Here is a 24,549-nt window from a genome sequence, read left to right as displayed (position 1 = left end):
AAAAATATAGACTGATCATTTCTTTGTCAGTGGGCAAACGTACAAAATCAGCAGGGGATCAAATACTTTTTTCCCTCACTGTACATATAGCCTGTAGCTTTAAGTAGGAACTTGACCCATTTCACAGCTAGAAGATTTCTGGTTTAAGTTCTGCGAGGAACATAGCTAACATTGCTTTTGTACCCTTGAGCAAGGCCCAAACTATAGAGGTAACAATCCAGGGCTGGTTTGTACTGGTGCTCTCCAGAGTTTGTACGTGTGCCCCCATGCAGACAATAGCACAAAATGATCCTAGGCTTTGATATCAAGTCCTCCACATACCAACACGCTATCCCCTAGCTGGCTGCGTTGGAGTTTTCTATAGATACAAATCCCCATCAGTGCATCGAGTTCTCCATTTAAATGACTGTATAAAGAGATGCAGACAGACGTTTCTGCAGCAAGGGGTTATTCGCGGACTCCGAAAGAGCCGTCCTCAGATTTCTGGATGTACACTGCTCAAAAAAATAAAGGGAACACTTAAACAACACAATGTAACTCCAAGTCAATCACACTTCTGTGAAATCAAACTGTCCACTTAGGAAGCAACACTGATAGACAATACATTTCACATGCTGTTGTGCAAATGGAATAGACAATAGGTGGAAATTATAGGCAATTAGCAAGACACCCCCAATAAAGGAGTGGTTCTGCAGGTGGGGACCACAGACCACTTCTCAGTTCCTATGCTTCCTGGCTGATGTTTTGGTCACTTTTGAATGCTGGCGGTGCTTTCACTCTAGTGGTAGCATGAGACGGAGTCTACAACCCACACAAGTGGCTCAGGCAGTGCAACTCATCCAGGATAGCACATCAATGCGAGCTGTGGCAAGAAGGTTTGCTGTGTCTGTTAGCGTAGTGTCCAGAGCATGGAGGCGCTACCAGGAGACAGGCCAGTACATCAGGAGACGTGGAGGAGGCCGTAGGAGGGCAACAACCCAGCAGCAGGACCGCTATCTCCGCCTTTGTGCAAGGAGGAGCAGGAGAAGCACTGCCAGAGCCCTGCAAAATGACCTCCAGCAGGCCACAAATGTGCATGTGTCTGCTCAAACGGTCAGAAACAGACTCCATGAGGGTGGTATGAGGGCCCGACGTCCACATGTGGGGGTTGTGCTTACAGCCCAACACCGTGCAGGGCGTTTGGCATTTGCCAGAGAACACCAAGATTGGCAAATTCACCACTGGCGCCCTGTGCTCTTCACAGATGAAAGCAGGTTCACACTGAGCACGTGACAGACGTGACAGAGTCTGGAGATGCCGTGGAGAACGTTCTGCTGCCTGCAACATCCTCCAGCATGACCGGTTTGGCGGTGGGTCAGTCATGGTGTGGGGTGGCATTTCTTTGGGGGGCCGCACAGCCCTCCATGTGCTCGCCAGAGGTAGCCTGACTGCCATTAGGTAGCGAGATGAGATCCTCAGACCCCTTGTGAGACCATATGCTGGTGCAGTTGGCCCTGGGTTCCTCCTAATGCAAGACAATGCTAGACCTCATGTGGCTGGAGTGTGTCAGCAGTTCCTGCAAGAGGAAGGCATTGATGCTATGGACTGGCCCGCCCGAGACCTGAATCCAATTGAGCACATCTGGGACATCATGTCTCGCTCCATCCACCAACACAGACTGTCCAGGAGTTGGCGGATGCTTTAGTCCTGGTCTGGGAGGAGATCCCTCCAGGAGACCATCCGCCACCTCATCAGGAGCATGCCCAGGCGTTGTAGGGAGGTCATACAGGCACGTGGAGGCCACACACACTACTGAGCCTCATTTTGACTTGTTTTAAGGACATTACATCAAAGTTGGATCAGCCTGTAGTGTGGTTTTCCACTTTAATTTTGAGTGTGACTCCAAATCCAGACCTCCATGGGTTGATAAATTGGATTTCCATTGATTATTTTTGTGTGATTTTGTTGTCAGCACATTCAACTATGTCAAGAAAAAAGTATTTAAAAAGATTATTTCTTTCATTCAGATCTAGGATGTGTTGTTTAAGTGTTCCCTTTATTTTTTTGAGCAGTATATTTTTCTGTATTTACGAGAAGAGGGATATTCTACGATACACTGGAAAGGTCCCAGATGACGTTACTGTTTGAACGCTGCCGTCGCTGTTGGGCTCCGCTGCAGAGGTAGACTGTGTGTAGTAGGACAGGGATCTGACCCTCTTTTTCTCACCCTCTGGTGTCTCTCTGACGTTTCCCCGGCTGAACCAGTTATACACTCTGTAAGGGCCAATGTGGTATAGTGTTTCCCTGTGTGTCTGAGCATCAGCCTAAGTTAGAGACTGATACACACACATATTTTCCAACTACTGTACAGTCTGAAACAGGCAAACGTATTGACACAAGGATCAACTAGTGGATATTGGGATAGTGAGATACTTTGAGCAGGTGTCATGTATTGCAGATGAACAGTCAGCACAGTAAGTAAGCTAAGTTGAGCAGGATAGGGTATATTCAGACTCATTGATTAGGTCTGACTTCCGTAAGGCTATAACCTTCCACAATCATCTGATCAATAATCACAGCCCAGAGAAATGCTATCTAAGACTGTACATGGCGGTGGGATGGAGGGCCGCCTGCCAAAACTCATTTCCTGCCTGGTGTTTTCAGGGGAAGGAAGGAGGGCTTGTCCCTTCATACCTCACACGCTAGTTTGACGCAGGAAATAGAGAAAATAAACCAGTAATTAGATAAATAAATGAGCATAGATAAACCTTATAAACAATTTAATGTGCTGGAAATGGGCCTTGGCCAGAGATAACAAGCTGAGCTCTCAGTCGTCCAAAACATTGCCTGGCCAAATGTCTGAAACGAATGTCACTTTACAGTCCAAAGTCCTCGCCACCACCATGACTGCATGTGGTGGCTTTTCTTTTTACAGTGCTTCTTCGACAGTGGCCCTTGAGAAAGAGAGAGAGGAGAGAGAGCATTTCACAACAGTTTTCCCATAATTCCCAGATGTTTTTGATGTTTATTATGGGTTTCGATTAGCTGACAACAGTGTAACCTTTTGAACTCTCTCTCTCTCTGGCCTGTGACTGCCTGGCTGGCTGGCTTTGAGTCAGTCTGGCGTCGCTCTGCCACGTTTATTTTCAGTCCTCCGCTTCCCTCCACTCCGCCGTGCCCGCCAGCCAAACCAATCAAAGAGAGACGAGCTGTCCACAGTGGCGTGGTATGCATGCAGCTGGGGAGGGGAGGGGTGGAGGGTACGATATTCACAGCACTTCAACTTGTCCCCCTCTCCTCTCTCACTTAGGGTGTCAGAAAGGCTTAGGGTTGGCAGAGGTTGTGTGGGGTTACCCTCCTCCCCTCGACTCAGAGCCAATAGGGTATGGGGGGGGGGTGCCTTGACTGTGGGAGTGTATGATGCTGTTATTTACCACCTCTCTCTGTCTCACCCAGACACAGTCTGTCAGAGGTTCCTGATGAGATAAAGAGTCTGATCATAGAGAAGAGCAAGATGGGCCTGGAAGAAGACCCCGAGCTGCTGGTCAAAGGTGAGCCTGCCTGCCTGGCTGACACACTTCTACACCATCCCTCTATTCTCTCTCTGCTTTCTCTCTGTCTGGCTGTTGTGTTCCAGTTCCAGTGGTTTGCATGTACAGTAATAGCAGTCTGTGTGACGGTGACGTTCACTCATCCGAGAGCATTAACCGAGCTTTGGGTCCCGTGCATGTTTGCGGCGTTATCGCTGAATAAGTAGACCACACTGTACTACTGTACTGTACACTGCACGGTCCACAGCTAAGCCCTCACACACACACACACACACACACACACACACACACACACACACACACACACACAACACCCTGCCCCCAGTAATCATGTAATGATGACCATCAGCGGCATTAAGAGCCCTGCGAGCCTGACGCTTTTCGAGGAGTGATCTCACAGGCTATTCATGTGTGCTTTTCCTGCTACTGAAACGGTTGCAGTAAAATGCCAGCGCCTGGATAAGTTACGTCCTCTTTGGGATGGCGGCAGCCCGATCGGCTAATTCTGACAGCAGTTACCATGCAGCACCCGCTGGCCGACTGGCTGGCTGTACCCCTCCTCCCTCTGTTCCGATGTCTGAGACCGGGCAGAGGGGCAGGCGATGGGGTTAGGGGGGGGTGCATTCCTTCCCAATCGGAGGACGGATACTTCCCCTGGGCCCCTGGGCTGGCTGTGTGCCTTGGCATTTGTTCTCTTCAGTCGGGCCGTCTTCCCCACCAACCACCACCACCATCTCCAGCACCACTGACGCTCCAGGACATGTGAAGGCCTTGCTCTGTTCATGCCCTTGTTGTGTGCAGGGATATATTTTCAAATGTCCTAGAGCTAGGCTGTCCCTAGCTGTTTGGTGTGGTTTGGTGTGGTTTGGTGTGGTTTACAATGGGACATCCTCAGGCAACTGGGGCCAAGTGTCGCCTCGCTGTCTAAAATAGGCCATCAACCGTGCCGAGACAGAGAGAGAGAGACAGACAGAGAGGAAAAGATATAGAGAGAGATCAACGTAGCGAGGGAGTGGGAAACTCCTAGACAGAATGCCGTAACAAGCTTAAATTACATTCCTCTGTTTGTTAATGCTCAGTAAAACTGAACAGGTTTAGCTACATATCACTTAGCGTGGCCAGTACTCCAGTCATTTGGAAAGTGATTCAGTCTGCTCAATTGCAACCGTTTCCCTTTATGTTTGGATCTCTGTCTAATTCAGTTCAGCCCATAATCCTAGTGTTGAAGCTCATTAAAGCTCTGTGCCCTTATGGATGACTGTTGGTTATCAGATGCTTATTAATCTCCCCCAAATCTCCAGAACAAACAGTAAGTGCACACAGAGATAGAAGGACAGAACAGAACCAGAGGGAGACTCCAGTGTTTTCTCAGTCTGTGTTTCAGGGGGCAGGGCCAGCATTAGGGGTTTGGGGTCACAAATGAAACAAATTAAGGGCGAGCCGTGGCCCCCAGGGGACGCATTAGCAGGCCAGGGAGATGGGATCCAGATGGAGGACCGTGGGGGGAGGGGAGGGGTAGGCAGGGGGTCCTGACCGGGACTCTTGTTTCACCCTTTCTCCCTCAATGTCTCTCTCTCTCTCTCTCTCTCTCTCTCTCTCCCCCTCACTGCCTTTCCTTCTCTTTCTCTACTTTTCTCACTCCCTCTCTTCCGCTCTCTCTCTCTCTCTCTCTCTCTCTCTCTCTCTCTCTCTCTCTCTTTCTTTCTTTCTCCCTCTCCTTCCTCTCTCCCTCCAAAGTATGCCGTCTCTCTATCTCACTGTCTCAAAACGAGCAGCTGCAGGACATCCTGTGTGACCTTCAGAGGACATGCCTCCCAGCTCTCCGCTAACCAGTCCACCCACACCCCTCCATCCCTCTACCCCCTACCCAATCATCAACCCCACCCAATCCCGTCCTGTCTTACCTCATAGTCTTTTATTTCTCCATTTCGTGTTGGTTTTTATGCTCCTGTTGATTTCTATGCTCCTGCTCCTTAACACCACATGAAGTACCTCAGGACTATGTTGGGTGGGATTATAGTGTGTTCCAGACTCCCACTTCGACTGCCCCTCTCCAGGTCTATGGGTTGTACCATGGGGGATGGTAGCAATGGGGGCTCTGCATGTAGGGAAAAGCACTTTACGGCAGGAAAAAGGGGAGCTGGTGCGGGGGGGGAGATGAAAGAGGGAGAGACTGAGCGAAGAGAAAAGAGCTGTAGGGAAAGCGAGGGAGAGCTGACAGGTGGCATGCAGCTTGCCTACCACAGAGGAAGCTGTGACGCTGGCTCGGCGTCAGAGCTGTTCTCTGAAGTTAGCCCAATGAACATGGCACTGTTGTTCCCATAAACACATGCACACGCACACACACACACTCAACGGATGGCACAGCCACATAACCCTGCCCTCACCATAGCGCCCTTCAAATGAGTGTATTTGGCTATTTGAGCCACACCCGTTGCTGACAGGTGTATCAAATCGAGCACACAGCCATGCAATCTCCATAGACAAACACTGGCAGTAGAATGGCCTCACTGAAGAGCTCAGTGACTTTCAACATGGAACTGTCATAGGATGCCACTTTTCCAACAAGTCAGGTCATCACATTTCTGTCCTGCTAGAGCTGCCCCAGTCAACTGTAAGTGCTGTTATTGTGAAGTGGAAACGTCTAGGAGCAACAACGGCTCAGCCGTAAAGTGGTACAGAGCCCTGACCTTTGGGATGAATTGGAACGCCGTCTGCGAGCCAGGCCTAATTGTCCAACATCAGTGCCTGACCTCACTAATGCTTTTGTGGCTGAATGGAAGCAAGTCCCCGCAGCAATGTTCCAACATCTAGTGGAAAGCCTTCACAGAAGAGAAGAGGCTGTTATAACAGCAAAGGGGGGGACCAACTCCATATTAATGCCCATGATTTTGGAACGAGATGTTCGACGAGCAGTTGACACTGGTCTGCAGTGTCCACATACTTTTGGCCATGTAGTGTACATCCCTTCCATGTAAAGCTGGACACTGCAGACCAGGATCCCGTTCAGTAGAGACCAAACACAAACAGTTGTGAAATGGAAAATGACCGTTTTTATTGGACAAATTCCGGTCAGTTTCAAACCGTTTTCTCTCGTTCTGTGCCTAGTGAACACCACCCAGTTCTGAGGGCCATGGTTATGTGACAGGGGTGGAATGGTGAAGGGAGCCAGGAGAATGTATCAGCCTTTCTTTCTTTCTTTCCCTCCCTCCCTCCCTCCCTCCCTCTCTGGGCGTTAATGAAAGATCAGTCCACCAGTTCTCTTCCTGCTACTCCACCACCAGTGACTGTTCTCCAACCTCCCGCTTTCTTCTTTCTGTGTTTTTTACAGCTGTAATTATCCTGGTGGCAGGCACACAGGCCTTAATGTCTGACTATACATTAGCTGCCGTTATTTTTAACCTGTTCTGCATGTTACAGACATATTTTATGTCCGATGGGTTCAACCTCTTAGTGATTATGTTCAGCCCAAACTAATTAACTCTTACATTCAACCAAATAAGACACACGCACACACACAGTTGCACACACAGTTGCGCACACACCACACACACACACACACACAGAGGCGCATGCACAAAAACACACACACTATCATGTGCAGATATGTTTTTGATTAGGCCACCTTTTTGATAACATGCACTGCTTTGCTTCATCTTGGCCAGGTCGCAGTTGTAAATGAGAACTTGTTCTCAACTGGCCTACCTGGTAAAATAAAGGTGAAATAAAAAAACATATTTCTCACACACATTCATTGTGTGTGTGTGTAGGCTGGCTGTTCCGGGAGGTGCGTGGAAGCTGGATCAAGCAGCGGTGCTACTGGTTTGTACTGAGCCAGGACACCTTAGATTACTACAGCAGCTCAGAGAGAGGAGCCCGCAGACTGGGAACGCTGGTACTCACCAACCTCTGTTCTGTCATCTGGCCAGACAAACAGACCTTCAAGGAGACAGGTGAGTGCCACTCACTCACGCACGCACACACAGACACATGAGCATGCACACATACACGCAGTGTGCATGAACACAGACATGCATGCGTGTATAGTCTCTCTCTCTCTCTCTCTCTCTCTCTCTCTCATATATATTCTTACACGCCATCCCACATTCCCTGTTTGGATAACTAAGCCCCACGTAATAAGTTCCATATTGGTTCAATAATCAAATATTGGTAAAGATCTCAAAGCGGTCGTAATATGAGGATTTACGGTCTCCTCTCAGTTCCTGTAAGCCCAGTACACCCAGAGGAAGTCTGGAAAACCCAGTCCACTTTTCTCTCCACAACTTGGGTTTTTCTGGGACCTTCTGAGTCACCAGCCCTTTACCGTTTAACACCCTGAATGACAGGAATCGGAAAGGAAATACAGGTGAAATGCTATTGTTGTGTGAAGAGAGAGAGGGGGATGACTCGGACTAGGAGTTCTTCTATTACTCACCCACGACACACACACACACACACACACACACACACAGGCCCTCTGTGTCTGTATGGAGGGGATTGTACCTTCGCCTGCTGACTTTAGACAACCACTTAAAACCTCCAGGAGAAAAAAAACTTCATCCAAACATTCCCCTAAATCTGCTCTGGGACTTTCCTGCAGAGAAGTGTGTACTCTGTTTTGCTTTTTCGTCTGTTTTGTCCTGCCCTTAGTAAAAGTACAGCTCACTGGTGGCTGTGTGTTCTGTCTGTGTTCCTCTATGAGCCTCTGAGTAAGTCTGTTCCCGCAGAGTGGCATGGACCGAACGGCTTCCTCCTAATCTCCTTACCATACAATACAATACTAGTCCCCTTTTAGGCCCAGTATCTCCTTCCACCACTCTATCGCTCACTTGTGAAATAGCAGTGAATGGACACACACACAAACACACTTTAGCCTCACTTGGCTTTTGAACTTGACCAATCTAAACAAAGACAAATCAGTATGCCAAGTCACTGTAACGGCTCTCGTTGGTGGTAGAAGTAGACCAAGGCGCAGCGTGGTTAGTCATGATTCGTTTATTCAAGAAACACAAAAACAAAATAACTACAGCAACAAAACGAAAGCGAACAGTTCTGTCAGGCACAGACACTAAACAGAAAACGAGATCCCACAAAAACCAAAAGGAAAATGTGTCACGTCCTGACCAGTATAAGGGTTATTTGTTATTGTAGTTTGGTCAGGACGTGGCAGAGGGTATTTGTTTTATGTGGTTCGGGGTGGTGGTTTGTTTAGTAGGGTATTTGATTTATGTATTCCGGGGGTTTTTGGGCACTGTTATATGTTAGTGTATTTCTATGTTCTGTCTAGTCTTTTGTATTTCTATGTTTTGTTAATTGGGGTTGGACTCTCAATTGGAGGCAGGTGTTTTCTAGTTGCCTCTGATTGAGAGTCCTATATATAGGTGTGTGTTTGTTGAGTACTTTGTGGGAGATTGTTCTGTGTATAGCCTTGTGCCTTACCAGCCTGTGAATAGTCGTTGTGTTTTCTTTGTGTACGTGTTTATTTTGGTTCTCCTTCTTGTCCGAATATAATAAAGAAGATGAGTGCACATTTCCCCGCTGCATTTTGGTCTATATCCGACGACAGCCGTTACAAAATGACAACTTATATATGATCCCCAATCAGAGACAACGATAGACAGCTGCCTCTGATTGGGAACCACACTCGGCCAAAAACAAAGAAATAGAAAACATAGGCTTTCCCACCCGAGTCACCCCCTGACCTAACCAAACATAAAGATCCTTATTATTCTCTAAGGTCAGGGCGTGACAGTCACGTAGCTAGCAGGAGATCACATGGTAACCAACTCAGGGTATGATTGGCCCAGGGGTCCACACTGCCTGTAGCGTGTCCAGTACAGTTACTACTTCCTGTGCACATGGAAGAGAGAGGGCTTTCTCTGTTCTTACAGGAGGTTAGGCCAGGTGTTGTGCCAGGAGATTGGATGTAGTCGTTGTGTTTCGGTTGGGCTTAGTGGCTAATAAAGTTGGGAGCCCCTCTCGGGATGACCGCTGACCTCAGTGAAACCCAGAGAGGAAGTGAGGAAGCAGGAGTCACACCAGATATGTGGAGTGTCCCATGTTCAGACCACATGAGAGGGAGAGTGGAGCAGGCTTCCTTATTTTCTGAAACCACAGTTATTACATAAGTATAGGCCTTGAATTCTGCTCTCTATAGCTATATTGTTCTTTGAAAGTTCAGCTTCTGTTTGTTCATGTTTACTCATGCTTTCATTGCACGATACACTGATGACTGATTTTCCCTGTGTGTGTGTGTGTGTTTCAGGGTACTGGAGCATCACAGTGTATGGGCGTAAGCACTGCTACAGGCTGTACACCAAGCACTTCAACGAGGCTGTGCACTGGGCCTGCGCTGTCCAGAAGGTCATCGACACAAAAGCCCCCGTGGAGACGCCCACTCAGCTCCTGATCCGAGACATCGAGGTGAGACACACACATATGCACACACACGCGCGCACACACACACACTGCTTCACAGCATCTCGCTGCCCGCCCCAGACCAGACCACTGCCAAGCTGCCGATGACAAGGGTCACCAAACACGGACCGCAGCAACACAACGGACATTATACCTCCGCTCTGTCACCGCGGCAACCGCGCAACCACACTGGGTCGCGAGTCCAAAGTGTCCTCCAACTGTCGTTGCAGGGAATTCAGGGAATTATCTTGTTCCACCAAGCTGTGAGGGGAGAGGAGGCAACCCGTAAAAGTTCCACCGGAATGTTCTGCCCTATTTTAAGGAACGTGTCATTTTTAGAGGCAAAAGGGTGGATGAAGAGGGTGTGCAAGGCAAAGCGTCATATTTGGACCCGGTACCAGGGTGTGTACGTGTGTTTGCCCACAGAAACATGCCTCACTGAACAGTTCTATTTTTAAAGTATGATTTCATTCAACACTAAGACAAAGTCTAAGCGAAAAAGCCAGACCACACTCTGCCATCACTTTGGAATTCACCAAGTGGTGTTAAGTCTCTGCTTGTTTGCTATTCTGAGTTTGTGTGTTGTTGTGTGTGTATTCTTGTAAATGTGCCCTTCGATCACTTGACTTCAGCGGAAGGAGGAAGAGATGGGGACGCTTTTTAAAGAGTTGCCCCTGTCTTCTCTTCCTCCCCCTTTCCAATCCTCCTCCACTCCTTCCAACACTCTTTCTCACACTTAACACAAAGCCTAGCCGAATCCCACTGAAGGCTGGAGAACACTACTGAACACAACTGACACTACGGGAGAGGGAGAGGGACAGGGAGAGAGAGGGATAGGGAGAGAGAGGGACAGGGAGAGAGAGGGACAGGGACAGGGAGAGAGAGGGAGGGGGAGAGAATGAATAGAGGAGTGCTTTGTGTGAGAGAAGTGCATATCTCTGAGTGTAGATGTGTCCCACCAGACATGGAGGTGAAGACAGATGACCGTTTCAGCCTTGGACCTCCAGTCTGTGTCGCGTGTGAAAGAGGGAGAGAGGGACAGAGAGAGGGAGGGGGGAGAGAGTGAGAAGGACAAGGGAACGTGTCCATTTTTAGGACATAACGAGGATGGATGTTCTGTCGGAATCCTGCAGATTATAAATGAATCCCGTTGTGTCCTCGTGCGACCTCTACATAGACCGCAATGTGTGTCCCAGTGTTGAGCACTGTACAGGCACTGTATGTTAGCCTATGGTAATGTGTTGTGTATGTAGGCTGTATGTGTCTGTCCAATAGACAGTCTGCCAGTGTTCTACATGGTCCCAGTTCAGATGGACCAAAACATTTCAGAGGAATGTGTCAACTTTGCCCCACAAAGGAGGGTGAATTGGGGGAAGGAGGGAGAGCAGTGGCAACATTACTAATGTTCAACAGGTGCAGGCAGGGATTGCAGCGGTGGATGCCGTCTGTGTAGGGCGGCAAGACGCCTAGCGGTTAAGAGGTTGGGCCAGTCGCTGGTCGAAAGGTCGCTGGCTTGAATCCTCGAACTGACTAGGTGAAAAATCTGTCTGTGCCCTTGAGCAAAGCACTTAACACTAATTGCTCCTGTAACTCGCTCTGGATAAGAGCGTCTGCTAAATGATTCAAATGTCATGTAAAATGTGTTTCTGTCAATGAGAGCTGCATCTGTAGGGAGATACCACATAGACATGTAAATAGTGTCAGGGATGGCGGTGTGTTTTGTTGGGTCCCCAGGTGTTTAAAAAGCGGCCATAGCTGTCCTGCTCCATGGCCTGACTCCCACTGACCCTAGTCGCCCCTGTTACCCAACACACTCTCTCTCATAGCAGCCCTGCTTGGGGCTGCACCCAGGTCAGCTGGAAGGTCAAGGAAGCTAATCTGTCACTCTCTCTCTTTTTAACTGTCTGTCTGTCTCTCTGTCTTTCTTCTCCAGGAGAACAAGTTTAACCCTGAGGTGGTAGATAATATCTACCAACACAACCCCATCCTGAAGCACACCCAGAGCCCCCTGTATGCCCCCCTGCTGCCCTTCCCTTACGGCAGCCTGGAACACACCTGTAAGTACTACTATCATGCTTCCACCTGTCCTTGCGTTCAGTGCCGTGTCTGTAAACTCTACAATAGAACACGAGCAGGTACACACACACCCACTCACATACGAGTAATGCTGTCACATGCTCGTTGACATATCATACACTGTAACAGACTGACATATAGACTTACCATTGAGTTAGTCACCTGTAATGCCTACCTGCCTGCGTGCCAAGTCAAGGCCAGTGAGTGAGACTGCTTGGATAAGGACTGATGAGAGACGGCCACTAAAGCTTAGTTGTTCTACCGAGAGACATCACATAGGCAGGATCATCTATTCTCAACCATGCTGACTGGTCTAGTCTGGTCTAATTCCTAATACTATGCGTCTGGTACTGACTCCCTCTCTCTCCACCCCCACCCCCAGACCACAGCGGTAAGGGCTACGCCACGGTGCGGGAGGAAGCGGTGAAGCTCTTCAACTGTCTGCAGCAGCTGGAGTGCGCGCGGGACCCGGTGCCTCTGATCCAGGGCGTGCTGCAGACCTGTCTGGACCTGCGGCCGCTCCGGGACGAGGTCTACTGCCAGCTGGTGAAGCAGACCAGCTGCACGCCGCAGCCCCACACCGCCGCACACCTCCGCTACTGGCAGCTCCTCACCTGCATGAGCTGCACCTTCCTGCCCGGCCCCGCCGTGCTTAAATACCTGCGCTTCCACCTCAAGAGGTGACACACACAACATATAACACAACGCCCTCAACGGGAGATGTAATTCTTCCTCTACCCATCCACCTAGCTCTGTCGTAGCCTGCGGAGAACTTTAAGACATCAGCTGGTTTCAATAACAATAGAAAGCGTTTGGTGTTGACAGGTGTCTCTGTACCCTGTCACAGAAATGATTTGAGAGGTGAGGTGGGAATAGGGCTGTGGTACGAGGGAGAAATGGGGGTCAGGATAATGGGCCAGAAGGGTGCCAGTAGCATGGGAACCCACTGTGGGAGCAGACAGGAGACAGGCGCCAAGCCTGCTAACCACCAGTTAGATATAGTAGTGTGAAATGCCCTCACATTGTCACTGCACGACCCCCAGACATATCCAGTGTTTTAGGAGTGAATTTGCAGCTCTGAATTAGCCACATGCTAAGCTATATTAACAGTGCTAATCTTTGGCCTAAAGCCTCTGTTGGACTGCTAGTCACGAAGCACTATATATGATGCCCATGTTTACATTGCTACTCAGTATCAGGCCAAAGCTAATGGAACAGTTGCAATATATAGCACAGAATATAATATATAGCACACAATATATAGCACAGCTAGAATACACTGTCTCTCATGGTACAGTGCCTTCGGAAGGTATTCAGACCCCTTGAGAAAATCCTCAGCAATCTACACACAATACCCCATAATGACAAAGCAAAAACAGGTTTTTAGACATTTTTGCAAATGTATTAAAAACAGAAATACCTTATTTACATAAGTAATTCAAACCCTTTGCTATGAGAGTTGAAATTTGAGCTCAGGTGCATCCTGTTTCCATTGATCATACTTGAGATGTTCTACAACTTGATTGAGCTCCAAGACTGGATTATGTCGAGGCACAGATCTGGGGTACCAAAACATTTCAGCAACATTGAAGGTCCCAAAGAACACAGTGGCCTCCATCATTCTTAAGTGGAAGAAGTTTGGAACCACCAATACTCTTCCTAGAGCTGGGTACCCGGCCAAACTGAGCAATCGGGGGAGAAGGGCCTTGGTCAGGGAGGTGATCAAGAACCCAATGATCACTCTGACAGAGCTCTAGAGTTCCTCTGTGGAGATGGGAGAACCTTCCAGAAGGACAACCATCTCTGCAGAACTCCTATTTGGAGTTGGCACATGACAGCCCCTTGGAGTTTGCCAAAAGGCACCTTAAGACTCTCAGATCATGAGAAACAAGTTTCTCTGGTCTGATGAAACTAAGATTGAACTCTTTGACCTGAATGCCAAGCGTCACGTCTGGAGGAAACCTGGCACCATCCCTACGGTGAAGCATGGTGGTGGCAGCATCATGCTGTGGGGATGTTTTTCAGTGGCAGGGACTGGGAGGCTAGTCAGGATCGAGGCATAGATGAATGAAGAAAAGTACAGAGAGATCCTTGATGAAAACCTGCTCGAGGACCTCAGACTGGGGTGAAGGTTCACCTTCCAACAGGACAACGACCCTAAGCACACAGCCAAGACAACGCAGGAATGGCTTCGGGACAAGTCTCTGAATGTCCTTGAGTGGCCCAGCCAGAGCCCGAACTTGAACCCAATCGAACATCTCTGAAGAGACGGCCTGACAGAGCTTGAGAGGATCTGCAGAGAAGAATGAGAAACTCCCCAAATACAAGTGTACCAAGCTTGTAGCGTCATACCCAAGAAGACTCGAGGCTGTAATCGCTGCCAAAGGTGCTTCAACAAAGTACTGATAAAGGGACTGTATACTTATGTAAATGTATTATTTCTGTTTTTTATTTTGAATAAATATGCAAACATTTCTAAAAACCTGTTTTTGCTTTGTCATTATGTGGTATTGTGTGTAGATTGACAAGGAAAAAATACTATTTAATACATTTTAGAAGAAGGCTGTAACCTAACAAAATGTGGAAAAAGTCTGAATACTTTCCGAACGTACTGTATGTTTGGCTTGGGTAAGTATGGCGGTTGTACTTTTCACAGTATAGCTAGCTATTAGCCTCCGGGGTCAGCCTAAATGCAAGGTGGCGGGTTATGCAGCAGCGCTGCTATAAAGAGATAGGGTCAGTGTTTCCCTGAGACCTCTGTGAGAGAGTGTTAAGGCTGACCCCACAGCTGGACAGAACTGGAGCTGCACACTGGGCAGAGGGCCCAGAGACTGAGCCCCCCTCCCCCTCTACCCCCATGGTGCACTGAGAACCCCCCAGGGAATGTCCCCAGTCGGAGAAGGGTCGGCATGAGCCCTGCGTGCGTGGAGGAGAGGAGGTTGGGCCAGGCGGGGTGGGGTGGGGAGGGGGGCAGACGGAAAGGGATCACACAGCCTCTCTCAGTGGAGCATTCGTAATTATGTTTGAGCAGCAAGACAAAACCCACCCTGTGCCCCGTAATGAGACAGAGGAACAGAGAGGGGAGTGGAGGCCCTTCTCTCTCTCTCTCTCTCTCTCTCCTCTCCTCTCCTCTCCTCTCCTCTCCTCTTCTCTTCTCTCTCCATTTGGCTGTCTGGAGTGTGAGTCTCCTCTCATTCGCCCCCTTTCTCTCTCCAGCTCTCCTCTGTGCTGTGCTGTATATTTTGGGATGGACACTGTAGTATAATTGCTTCCTTCCCCAACTTCTACCCTTCCTTGTTTGAGCTGAGGTGAGCTCATGGCTGTGTCAGGTCACCTTTCACACCTCTGACATTCTTGCGTGTGTTGGAGCTTTTGGCCCATTGAGGGTGGACCCCCCCCCCTCACCTTCCCTGGCCACTCCGCTGAGAGGAAGCGGCAGGTCACTCTGGTTCACGTGAGCGGAAACACCTTTTCCTGTAAAGAGCTCTGCTGAAAGTCAAACATGTTTTCTTTCCCTTTTTACATTCTCTTTGAAGGGTGGAGGGAGGAGAGCCTTCTAAGTCTCTGAGAGCCAAAGTGAGAACATTGGTCGTTCCTCGCCTCATTGACTTCTCAGTATTGCCAAAGCGAAAGAAAATAAAGATGGCTTGTGTGGAACCGAAAGGATGACGCAAATCCAGTTAAAATAATATAACGGTTTACAGGCCTCGCATTATCAATATTAGAAACACTGACATGCTTCAGTTTGCCCTTTTGAAATGTAGTGTAGTTTCCGTTAGTCATTCACACACACTCACCCTGCTCACTCCCGTGTCTCCTCTCTCCCCTCCTGTGGTCCAGGATCCAGAGCCAATTTCCGGACTCTGAGATGGATAACTATGCGTCGTTCATCGGGGAGGCTCTGGAGAAGACACGGTGCCGGGAATGTGTTCCCTCCTGGGAGGAGATCCAGGTGTTGATGGGGAGACAGGAGATGCTGTGTACGGTTCACTACCCAGGACCAGGCTCCTGTCAGCTCCACATCAGCTCACACACCACCGCCAACGAGGTGAGGGGGGACCTCTCTATCATCTCTGTCTCTCTCTCTCTCTCTATCAAGATCTACGAACACCCTCTCCAATCCTTTCCTCTCTAGTTGACCTTTGTGGAGACTTGCACTGTAAAGACCCAGCAAGTTGGGAAATGCTTGTCAGTGTACTCCTCCAGACTCTCTCTCTCTCGCTCTCTCCTCTGCTAGGTGGTGAGGAGGATGTTGGAGAAGCTGGGTCTGAAGGAGAGCAGAAACACGTTTTCTCTGTTTGAGCAGAACGCCCACTGGGAGAGAGCTGTAGGGGGAAACACCATCATCGCTGACATCCTCACCAGGTTTGAAAAGTAAATATCGCGCAGACGCAGAATCTGAAGTCTTTGAGAGATAGATAGTGTCGTTTTTATTTTATTAAAATTTTTTTAGCGGGTGGATCAGCTTAAATATTGCAGATAGATTGTGGCTTCTATCAATGTAATTGTCTGCATCATTTCTATCCCCCATATATATTTGTAGCATTATTTTCCCCTAGCCCTACCACCCCTCCCCTAATTGGAGTAAACTAATGGACAACAACACTTAGGCTTCTACTTCCAGCTTATATATACTGTATGCATTTTAAGGATCACTGTATATTTTACTTTCCTTTCATTTTTCACCCTTCAGCTACCCTCAACGCCTCCCACCTATCTCTGGAAACCATCCCATTTTCATTTCTAATTGCCATATATTTCTCAACTGTGCTGTAATGTTTCACAAAAGTTCTGAACCTTTCTATCCTCCTAGTTTCTACAGATAGTGTCGTTTGTGTTTTTCTTCTCCTGTTGTCCAGCTCTCACGCTGTAAATCAACCAAGTCCCTGATAACTGCTGACCTTGCCGTGTCAAACACAAACCGACACCATGCTGGGAAAGTAGTGGGCTTGTGTCACAATGTCTGTCTATCTGCAGTCACTGAGCACTCAATGTGACACCGATGTCATATGCTTGTGTGGGGACAAGTCTCAGTGTCGCAGATAAGGGGTAAATTCAGCTGGAATTGAAGGGCTCGGCGTTGTTCTAAGAGGTGTGCGTGTGTCTACAGTCTACAGAGCTAGAGTGACACAGTTAACATACCAAATGTAGCTAGTCGCTGCTAGTCATCTTCTGGTGATGTCACAGACAGGAAGGGATGGGGTGGTGGGATATTGACCTGGCCAGCCAGTTAGGGAGTTCTCATGCATATGTGTGTGTGTGCATATGTGTGTGCATGCATGCTCGTACGTGTGTATAATTTCTCACGTGTTTTTTTTCCCACCGGTCACCCCTGCTAACCCCTTGTGTTCTTCCTCCTCTCTCTCCAGCCTGTCTGCCAAAGAGCCAGACTCAGACTCCCAGTGGAGGCTCTGCTTTAAACTCTACTGCCTTCTGGATGCTGACGCCATATCTGTCGACAGCATCGAGTACCTCTTCCTCTTTGAACAGGTAACAAACCTCACAGAGAGAGAGAGAGAGCGAAAGAGAGATCGGCGCCTCTATTTCCTGTGTTATTGTCAGTGTTAAATTAGACATTAGTGGCTTTTCCGAATAATGATAACGAGACATTTTAATAGCTTTGGCCAGTGACTCATTTCTTGTATTTCACTGCGTTATTAGGTTTCACTTAACAGTCGTTAAAGTCTTGCAATCCACAATAGTAATTAAACACAATGCTTTAAAAACATGAGTAAGGCCATTGGCTGCACTGCTGAGAGCCCAGGCCAGGCTCAACCATGCAGGGCTGAGTACATTAGTACATTCTTCCTGAGGACAGTTATAAAAGAGTTATGGGCCTGAGTAAAACAGGGTGGAGTACAACTATGATGGATGGAGGGAGAGCGTTACCGCTGTTCCCATCTCTTTACCCCTTTCTATTTCTCTCTCTCTTTTAAACCACCCCCCCCTCTTTCATTCCATCTTCATTTTCTTCAATCTCACTCATGCTCTCTTTCTCTATCCTCTACATCTCTCTCCACCTCTCTCTCTCCCTGCAGTGCCATGAGATGGTGGTGCGAGGTCAGCTCCCAGCCTGTGAGGAGGACCTCCAGACCCTGGCTGCCCTGCGGCTTCAGTCTGTGATCGGGGACTTCAGCACCCACTCCCCCTACCCCCCTCTGGACGAGCTCTTCCCCGGCCACATGGTGGAGGCTCGGCTCCTCATGCCCCCCTGTGTCCCCCCTGCCCTCCTCCCCACCACCCAGCCCCCGGCCCAGGGCTGCCCCCAGCGCTTCCCCGGGGGTCTCCTGGGAGGGGCGTTGTGGAACCATACGGCCACTGCAGCCCACAAGCAGAAGGTGGAGCAGGACCTGCGGCTACGCAGCCGTCTGAAGGAGGAGGCTGCGGCCATCATGAGCACCATCGTGGAGTGCTGGAAGGGCCTGGCCGGGTACAGTAGGAGGGACAGTATGGCTGCCTACCTCACCATCGCACGCCAGTGGTCTGGCTTTGGCTGCACACTCTATGAGGTGGACTTCTATATTGTGAGTACATCTCCTTTCTCCGTCTGCACAGATTAGTGAGTTGAATGTAAAGAGAGATTTTAGTACTGACCTCTTCCGCTCTCTCTCTCTCTCTTTCTCTCTCTCCCTCTGCCTCTCCCTCTCACTTTTACTCTGCCTCTGCCTCTCTCTCTCACACTTTTACTCTCCCTCTGCCTCTCCTTCTCTCTCTCTCTCTCTTTTACTCTCCCTCTGTCTTTGTCTCTCTCTCTCTCTTTATCTCCCTCTTTCTTTCTCTCTCCAGAGTTCGACAGGTAGTTTCTCTCAGAAGCTGTGGCTGGGTGTGGCAGCGACGTGTGTGTCTCTGTACAGGCAGGGCGAGGCAGAGGCTTTGGAGTCCTTCCCCTACGGACAGATCTGCTCCTACGGCGTCTCCGACAGCAACACCTTCAAGATCACCGCCGGCGACCGAGACCTGCTGTTTGAAACCACCAAGGTGGGTGAACAAAAGCTCATAGCAGGAGGCATTGTGTGTACACATGATACATCTGTCACGTACAGTGGGGCAAAAAAGTATTTAGTCAGCCACCAATTGTGCAAGTTCTCCCACTTAAAAAGACGCGAGAGGCCTGTAATTTTCATCATAGGTACACGTCAACTATGACAGACAAAATGAGGGGAAAAAATCCAGAAAATCACATTGTAGGATTTTTTATGAATTTATTTGCAAATTATGGTGGAAAATAAGTATTTGGTCACCTACAAACAAGCAAGATTTCTGGCTCTCACAGACCTGTAACTTCTTCTTTAAGAGGCTCCTCTGTCCTCCACTCGTTACCTGTATTAATGGCACCTGTTTGAACTTGTTATCAGTATAAAAGACACCTGTCCACAACCTCAAACAGTCACACTCCAAACTCCACTATGGCCAAGACCAAAGAGCTGTCAAAGGACACCAGAAACAAAATTGTAGACCTGCACCAGGCTGGGAAGACTGAATCTGCAATAGGTAAGCAGCTTGGTTTGAAGAAATCAACTGTGGGAGCAATTATTAGGAAATGGAAGACATACAAGACCACTGATAATCTCCCTCGATCTGGGGCTCCACGCAAGATCTCACCCCGTGGGGTCAAAACTGATCACAAGAACGGTGAGCAAAAATCCCAGAAGCACACGGGGGGGACCTAGTGAATGACCTGCAGAGAGCTGGGACCAAAGTAACAAAGCCTACCATCAGTAACACACTACGCCGCCAGGGACTCAAATCCTGCTGTGCCAGACGTGTCCCCCTGCTTAAGCCAGTACGTGTCCAGGCCCGTCTGAAGTTTGCTAGAGAGCATTTGGATGATCCAGAAGAGGATTGGGAGAATGTCATATGGTCAGATGAAACCAAAATATTACTTTTTGGTAAAAACTCAACTCGTCGTGTTTGGAGGACAAAGAATACTGAGTTGCATCCAAAGAACACCATACCTACTGTGAAGCATGGGGGTGGAAACATCATGCTTTGGGGCTGTTTTTCTGCAAAGGGACCAGGACGACTGATCCGTGTAAAGGAAAGTATGAATGGGGCCATGTATCGTGAGATTTTGAGTGAAAACCTCCTTCCATCAGCAAGGGCATTGAAGATGAAACGTGGCTGGGTCTTTCAGCATGACAATGATCCCAAACACACCGCCCGGGCAACGAAGGAGTGGCTTCGTAAGAAGCATTTCAAGGTCCTGGAGCAGCCTAGCCAGTCTCCAGATCTCAACCCCATAGAAAATCTTTGGAGGGAGTTGAAAGTCCGTGTTGCCCAGCGACAGCCCCAAAACATCACTGCTCTAGAGGAGATCTGCATGGAGGAATGGGCCAAAATACCAGCAACAGTGTGTGAAAACCTTGTGAAGACTTACAGAAAACGTTTGACCTGTGTCATTGCCAACAAAGGGTATATAACAAAGTATTGAGATAAACTTTTGTTATTGACCAAATACTTATTTTCCACCATAATTTGCAAATAAATTCATAAAAAATCCTACAATGTGATTTTCTGGAGAAAAAAAATCTAATTTTGTCTGTCATAGTTGAAGTGTACCTATGATGAAAATTACAGGCCTCTCTCATCTTTTTAAGTGGGAGAATTTGCACAATTGGTGGCTGACTAAATACTTTTTTGCCCCACTGTATAGACACGTAGCGGAGTCTGTAGGTGGAATTAAACCTGAGACGGTCTTTGATTGACTCCAGTTCTCCTCATTCGGGCTGCATACAGCAGTGAGCTGCTTTATTGTGCATGGTGAATGGCCTCTATTCCTGGTCACAGTGACACGTTGTGCACAGTCATTGAAACAGCCACGCTGCCTGCTCACGATGTTATTCCATGTGCAAAAACCGTAATTAATCGCGATTTAAACGAGAGTACACAGCCTGCCTCTCTCTCTCTGCCACCAGAATCAACCACCAAGAGTCTTACTTCCTGTTATTAAATACTAACCAGGGTGAGGGTTTTTTTCTCTGCAGTGGTTAGACTAAAATATTAGCCCATAACATTTCCCAGAAACCTGGATATTTCCCCAAACCGCTAATTCTTTTTTTTTTGTCGCTTGCATCTGCTTGCATCTTCCCACGCGGAACAAAGCCCTCTCTGTGATCTCTCTCTCACGGGGCACAAGAGTGCCTTTTATTTATTTATTGGTGCAGCAGAACAGGCAAATTGGAGGCCAGCTAAGGGAGGGTGATACTTTTCTGAACTATGGGGCTCACATTGCTCAGTCGTAAACGTAGAGGATTTAAGTGGATTGGGCGGAGAGTTCAACAGGAGCTGGTTTGAAGGGGGATATGGTTAAGCTAGGAGTCAACGGGTTAAGGCAAGGTTAGCAGCTGAAGTCAGGGTTCAAATTGGTGCCGGCAACTGGACTGGGGTCGTGTTGAAGTTAGGGCAAAGGTTATGGCCAGAGGTCACATAGTGTTAGGGGTAAGGCCAGATGTGGACTGATGGAAGTTGGATAAATTGGGGTTAGGACCCGGTGGCCAACACAACAACATACGATCATGAGCTAATGCAATATTTTGCTGTGACCTTAAGGACAGATATAAAACCCAGCTGAAACACAGACATAGTATGTTGAAATGCAATACCCATCTGCTTTTGTTGTTTTTAGGGTTGTGTCTTACTGAAGTTCAGTCCAGTGGTGTGAGTGCTGGTGCTGCTGCAGAATGTGCCAAGGCACATCACGCTCTGACCATCCCTGGAGGATTGTTTCTGTTCCAGCAGCAGCTGGATGACATCATCTCTGCCCTCCCTCCCCTCGCCCCTGTGATGGTGCCAGACACAGACATTGAGAAAGACACTTCTCACACTGCCACCAGGCTGACTCTGTTCTCTCTCTCTCTGTTCTCTTTCTCTCTCGTTCTGTTCTCTCTCTCCTTCTGTCTCTCTCTCCCCTTCCCCCTTCCCTCTGTTCTCTCGCTCTCTCTCCGTCACAGCTGACTGAGATCATGCAGCTGATGAATGCCTATTTCAGTGCCATCCGTTGCCAGCGTGGGAGGGGCGACGACGTGGTGAGCATCACAGAGGGCACTGCCATCGAGGTGGGCTTCCACCTCCCCCCGACACCCACCCCCACCCTGCTGGAGCTGCCCTCGCACCCCGTGTGAAGAGCGCCCCTTCCCCCTGTCCTCAGCTCACATGCAGCCTCCTCCTCGGAGCCCAGCCCCAGCCTAGCGGACCCTGCGCCTGCCTCCTCCACCTCCTCCACTGGGAACAGCACCGCAGCCAAAACAAAGAGAGGGCTGTTTTTACTCCTCATCCGTGAATATAAACCCTGCTGGGCTTTCCAACTGAAGGAGCGAGAAGGGGAGGAGCCTGTTTTGTAAGTGAGGCTAGAAACCCACAGAAACCAATGTGGGTGCTGATGAGGCGTCGCCACCTCCCCCATCCTGCCACACAACCTCTGTTCTCACATGGGAGAACCAGCACCCCGACAACGTGAAAGCTGTGGCTCATCTCCTAGAACTCACAGAGCCATACTTCAGGGAGACACACTGTTGCCTAGACACACGAGTTCATTTACAGTTCCCCAAGCAGTTCCCCTGCTCCCCTAGAGACACGGAGCAGAGGACAAACTGCTTGAGGGAGCGCTGTGAACGTGCCTCTGCTATGTTGTTCTACATGTCGTGCTCTGCCTTTCCTAGAATATCCCTCATGCAATAGAAAGGGGGGGGGGGGGTGGAATCAGACTGACTGACTCACACCCACACTTTCACCTCCTCTCTCTCTCTCTCTCTCACACACACTCTGAAAGAGTCCGTTTTCATAAAGACCCCAGCCAGGCTTGCATTACCTAGAACTGTTGATGTAGCAAGCCGTGTGAACTGGAACCAGATGATGGAGCTCAGTAAGTCACTCTGGCTGTCATGGACAGAACAGCTCCAGCTGGTACTGTCAGCTGGGTGGGAGAGACTACTGGATGGGACACTTTGATTGGACGAGATGTTGTAAAGGATCCAGCCCAATGCTGTGTAACAGAAACTACAGGATCTCGGGCTATGATTTGTCTGTTGTTTCTACCAAACACTCTGATTTCTCCCCCTTTGTCAACTTGCTGCTTGCCCGAGCCATCACCCCATTATGAAACTACGGCTAACACTTGATAGGAGCCTTTGAAATGTCTTGTCTGCTCATTTTTAATAGTTAATTGATCCAATATTGATCTTATATCTAGGCTTATACCTCCAATTTAAGGGTGGAACTGTTATTTCCCAGTCTCTGTTTCAGTGGGGAACATATTCGGTGTGGATGGAAATTAGATAGCTGTTTTAAGTTCGCACTCTGAACAATTGATGTACTCACCTAACCCCCAGCCAGTAACATGGACCATCACAACCACACTGCAGACCCCTGTCTTTTCTCTGCTGTGCCTACATACAGAACCAATGCTGTCCTGACTATTGATGCGTTTAGTATTATTTATGTACACACTTTGTGACACATTTTTTTTTTTTATTTAATCCATTTTGTATGTCTTAAATGAGGACCTAGCTGTTTTTGAGTTGTTTTTAGTATGGCTTTGAAATGATCCCATTAATGTCTCGTCTAGATCCATTAGGTCACTGTACTGATCAGCCATGTGATCCTATATAGCTTAAGGGCTCTATTCAATCCGTATCGTGGAAGTTCAGCGTTACAGCGTGATTGAAATGTAAAGGCAATGTTCCCGCATTGGTGGAGACAGCATTCACGGTAAGCGCTGTATAAGTCTACTCAATTGGAAATTACCTTTCTATCGCGCAATCAGCAACACAGGTTGAATAAAGTCCTAAGCTACTTTATTGCCACAAAACCACAGCACATTGCCTTTCTGTGTTCACTACTTGGCTGGTAGACTTTGTCCAAGTTCATTAAAGTAACCAAAAAGTGGTGTTTGAGCATTGACCAAAGATAAGTTCTGCTGTAAGCTTTTTTCCCAGAGAATACCAAATGTTACACCCCAATGTCATTTAGACCAATAGAAGTTTTAGTTATGTTGTAATACACTAGTCTATTAGAAACCCCGGCTGTGGTGGGATTTCATTTTCCCTAACCCGCATGCCCCTATATCTGGCAGCCAGACTTGGAGGTCTTCCTCAGGAGGAAGGACCCACCATGGCACAGCCAGCCCTGCCCATACGATATGCAGGCGGTCACTGTCCAGTCAAGCCGTCGCTTTTTATACTGCAGCTGCAGGCAGCTACGCTCACGGTCTCCGAGATCCCTTCACTATGAAAAGGAAGACAGAGTCCAACCTGAAGCTCGCTTTGTTTAAAGCTTGTTTGTACACCGCATGGTACCTTCTGTGTGTAATGTGTGTCTAGTCAATTGCACTATTGTTTTTTTTAACTAACTTGGATGTGCAATAAGTAAACTATAAAGACTGTATGTAATGAATTAAAAAGCAGCACCATTGTACCATACTGTTTGTTATTGTGTTAAGGCTCAGTGTCACTGAAAAATGCCCTAGTTACAGTCCATAGTTAAGTTCTCAACCTGAGCTGCCTGGCAGAGGGGATGGATTTTGGCGCCA

The 24,549-nt window shown here is 48.4% G+C and overlaps 1 protein-coding gene across 1 annotated transcript in view; it reads left to right on the top strand.

The window, feature by feature from the left end:
* The window catches only part of LOC106607315 (unconventional myosin-X), a 53,568-nt gene extending 29,134 nt beyond the window's left edge, over positions 1-24,434 (top strand). Inside the window, exons 4-14 of the mRNA XM_045720575.1 lie at positions 3,436-3,530; positions 7,301-7,483; positions 9,796-9,953; positions 11,881-12,004; positions 12,406-12,703; positions 15,864-16,071; positions 16,261-16,397; positions 17,393-17,513; positions 18,062-18,547; positions 18,810-19,001; positions 21,974-24,434. Coding sequence (XP_045576531.1) covers positions 3,494-3,530; positions 7,301-7,483; positions 9,796-9,953; positions 11,881-12,004; positions 12,406-12,703; positions 15,864-16,071; positions 16,261-16,397; positions 17,393-17,513; positions 18,062-18,547; positions 18,810-19,001; positions 21,974-22,144 — 2,115 coding nt within the window. The 5' untranslated portion in view covers positions 3,436-3,493 and the 3' untranslated portion in view covers positions 22,145-24,434. The remainder of the gene's footprint in view (positions 1-3,435; positions 3,531-7,300; positions 7,484-9,795; positions 9,954-11,880; positions 12,005-12,405; positions 12,704-15,863; positions 16,072-16,260; positions 16,398-17,392; positions 17,514-18,061; positions 18,548-18,809; positions 19,002-21,973) is intronic.
* The last annotated feature ends 115 nt before the right edge of the window (positions 24,435-24,549 follow it).

Source organism: Salmo salar, chromosome ssa06 (genome assembly GCF_905237065.1).
Source record: "Salmo salar chromosome ssa06, Ssal_v3.1, whole genome shotgun sequence".
NCBI lineage: Eukaryota > Metazoa > Chordata > Actinopteri > Salmoniformes > Salmonidae > Salmo > Salmo salar.
This window is presented reverse-complemented; position numbering and strand designations above follow the sequence as displayed.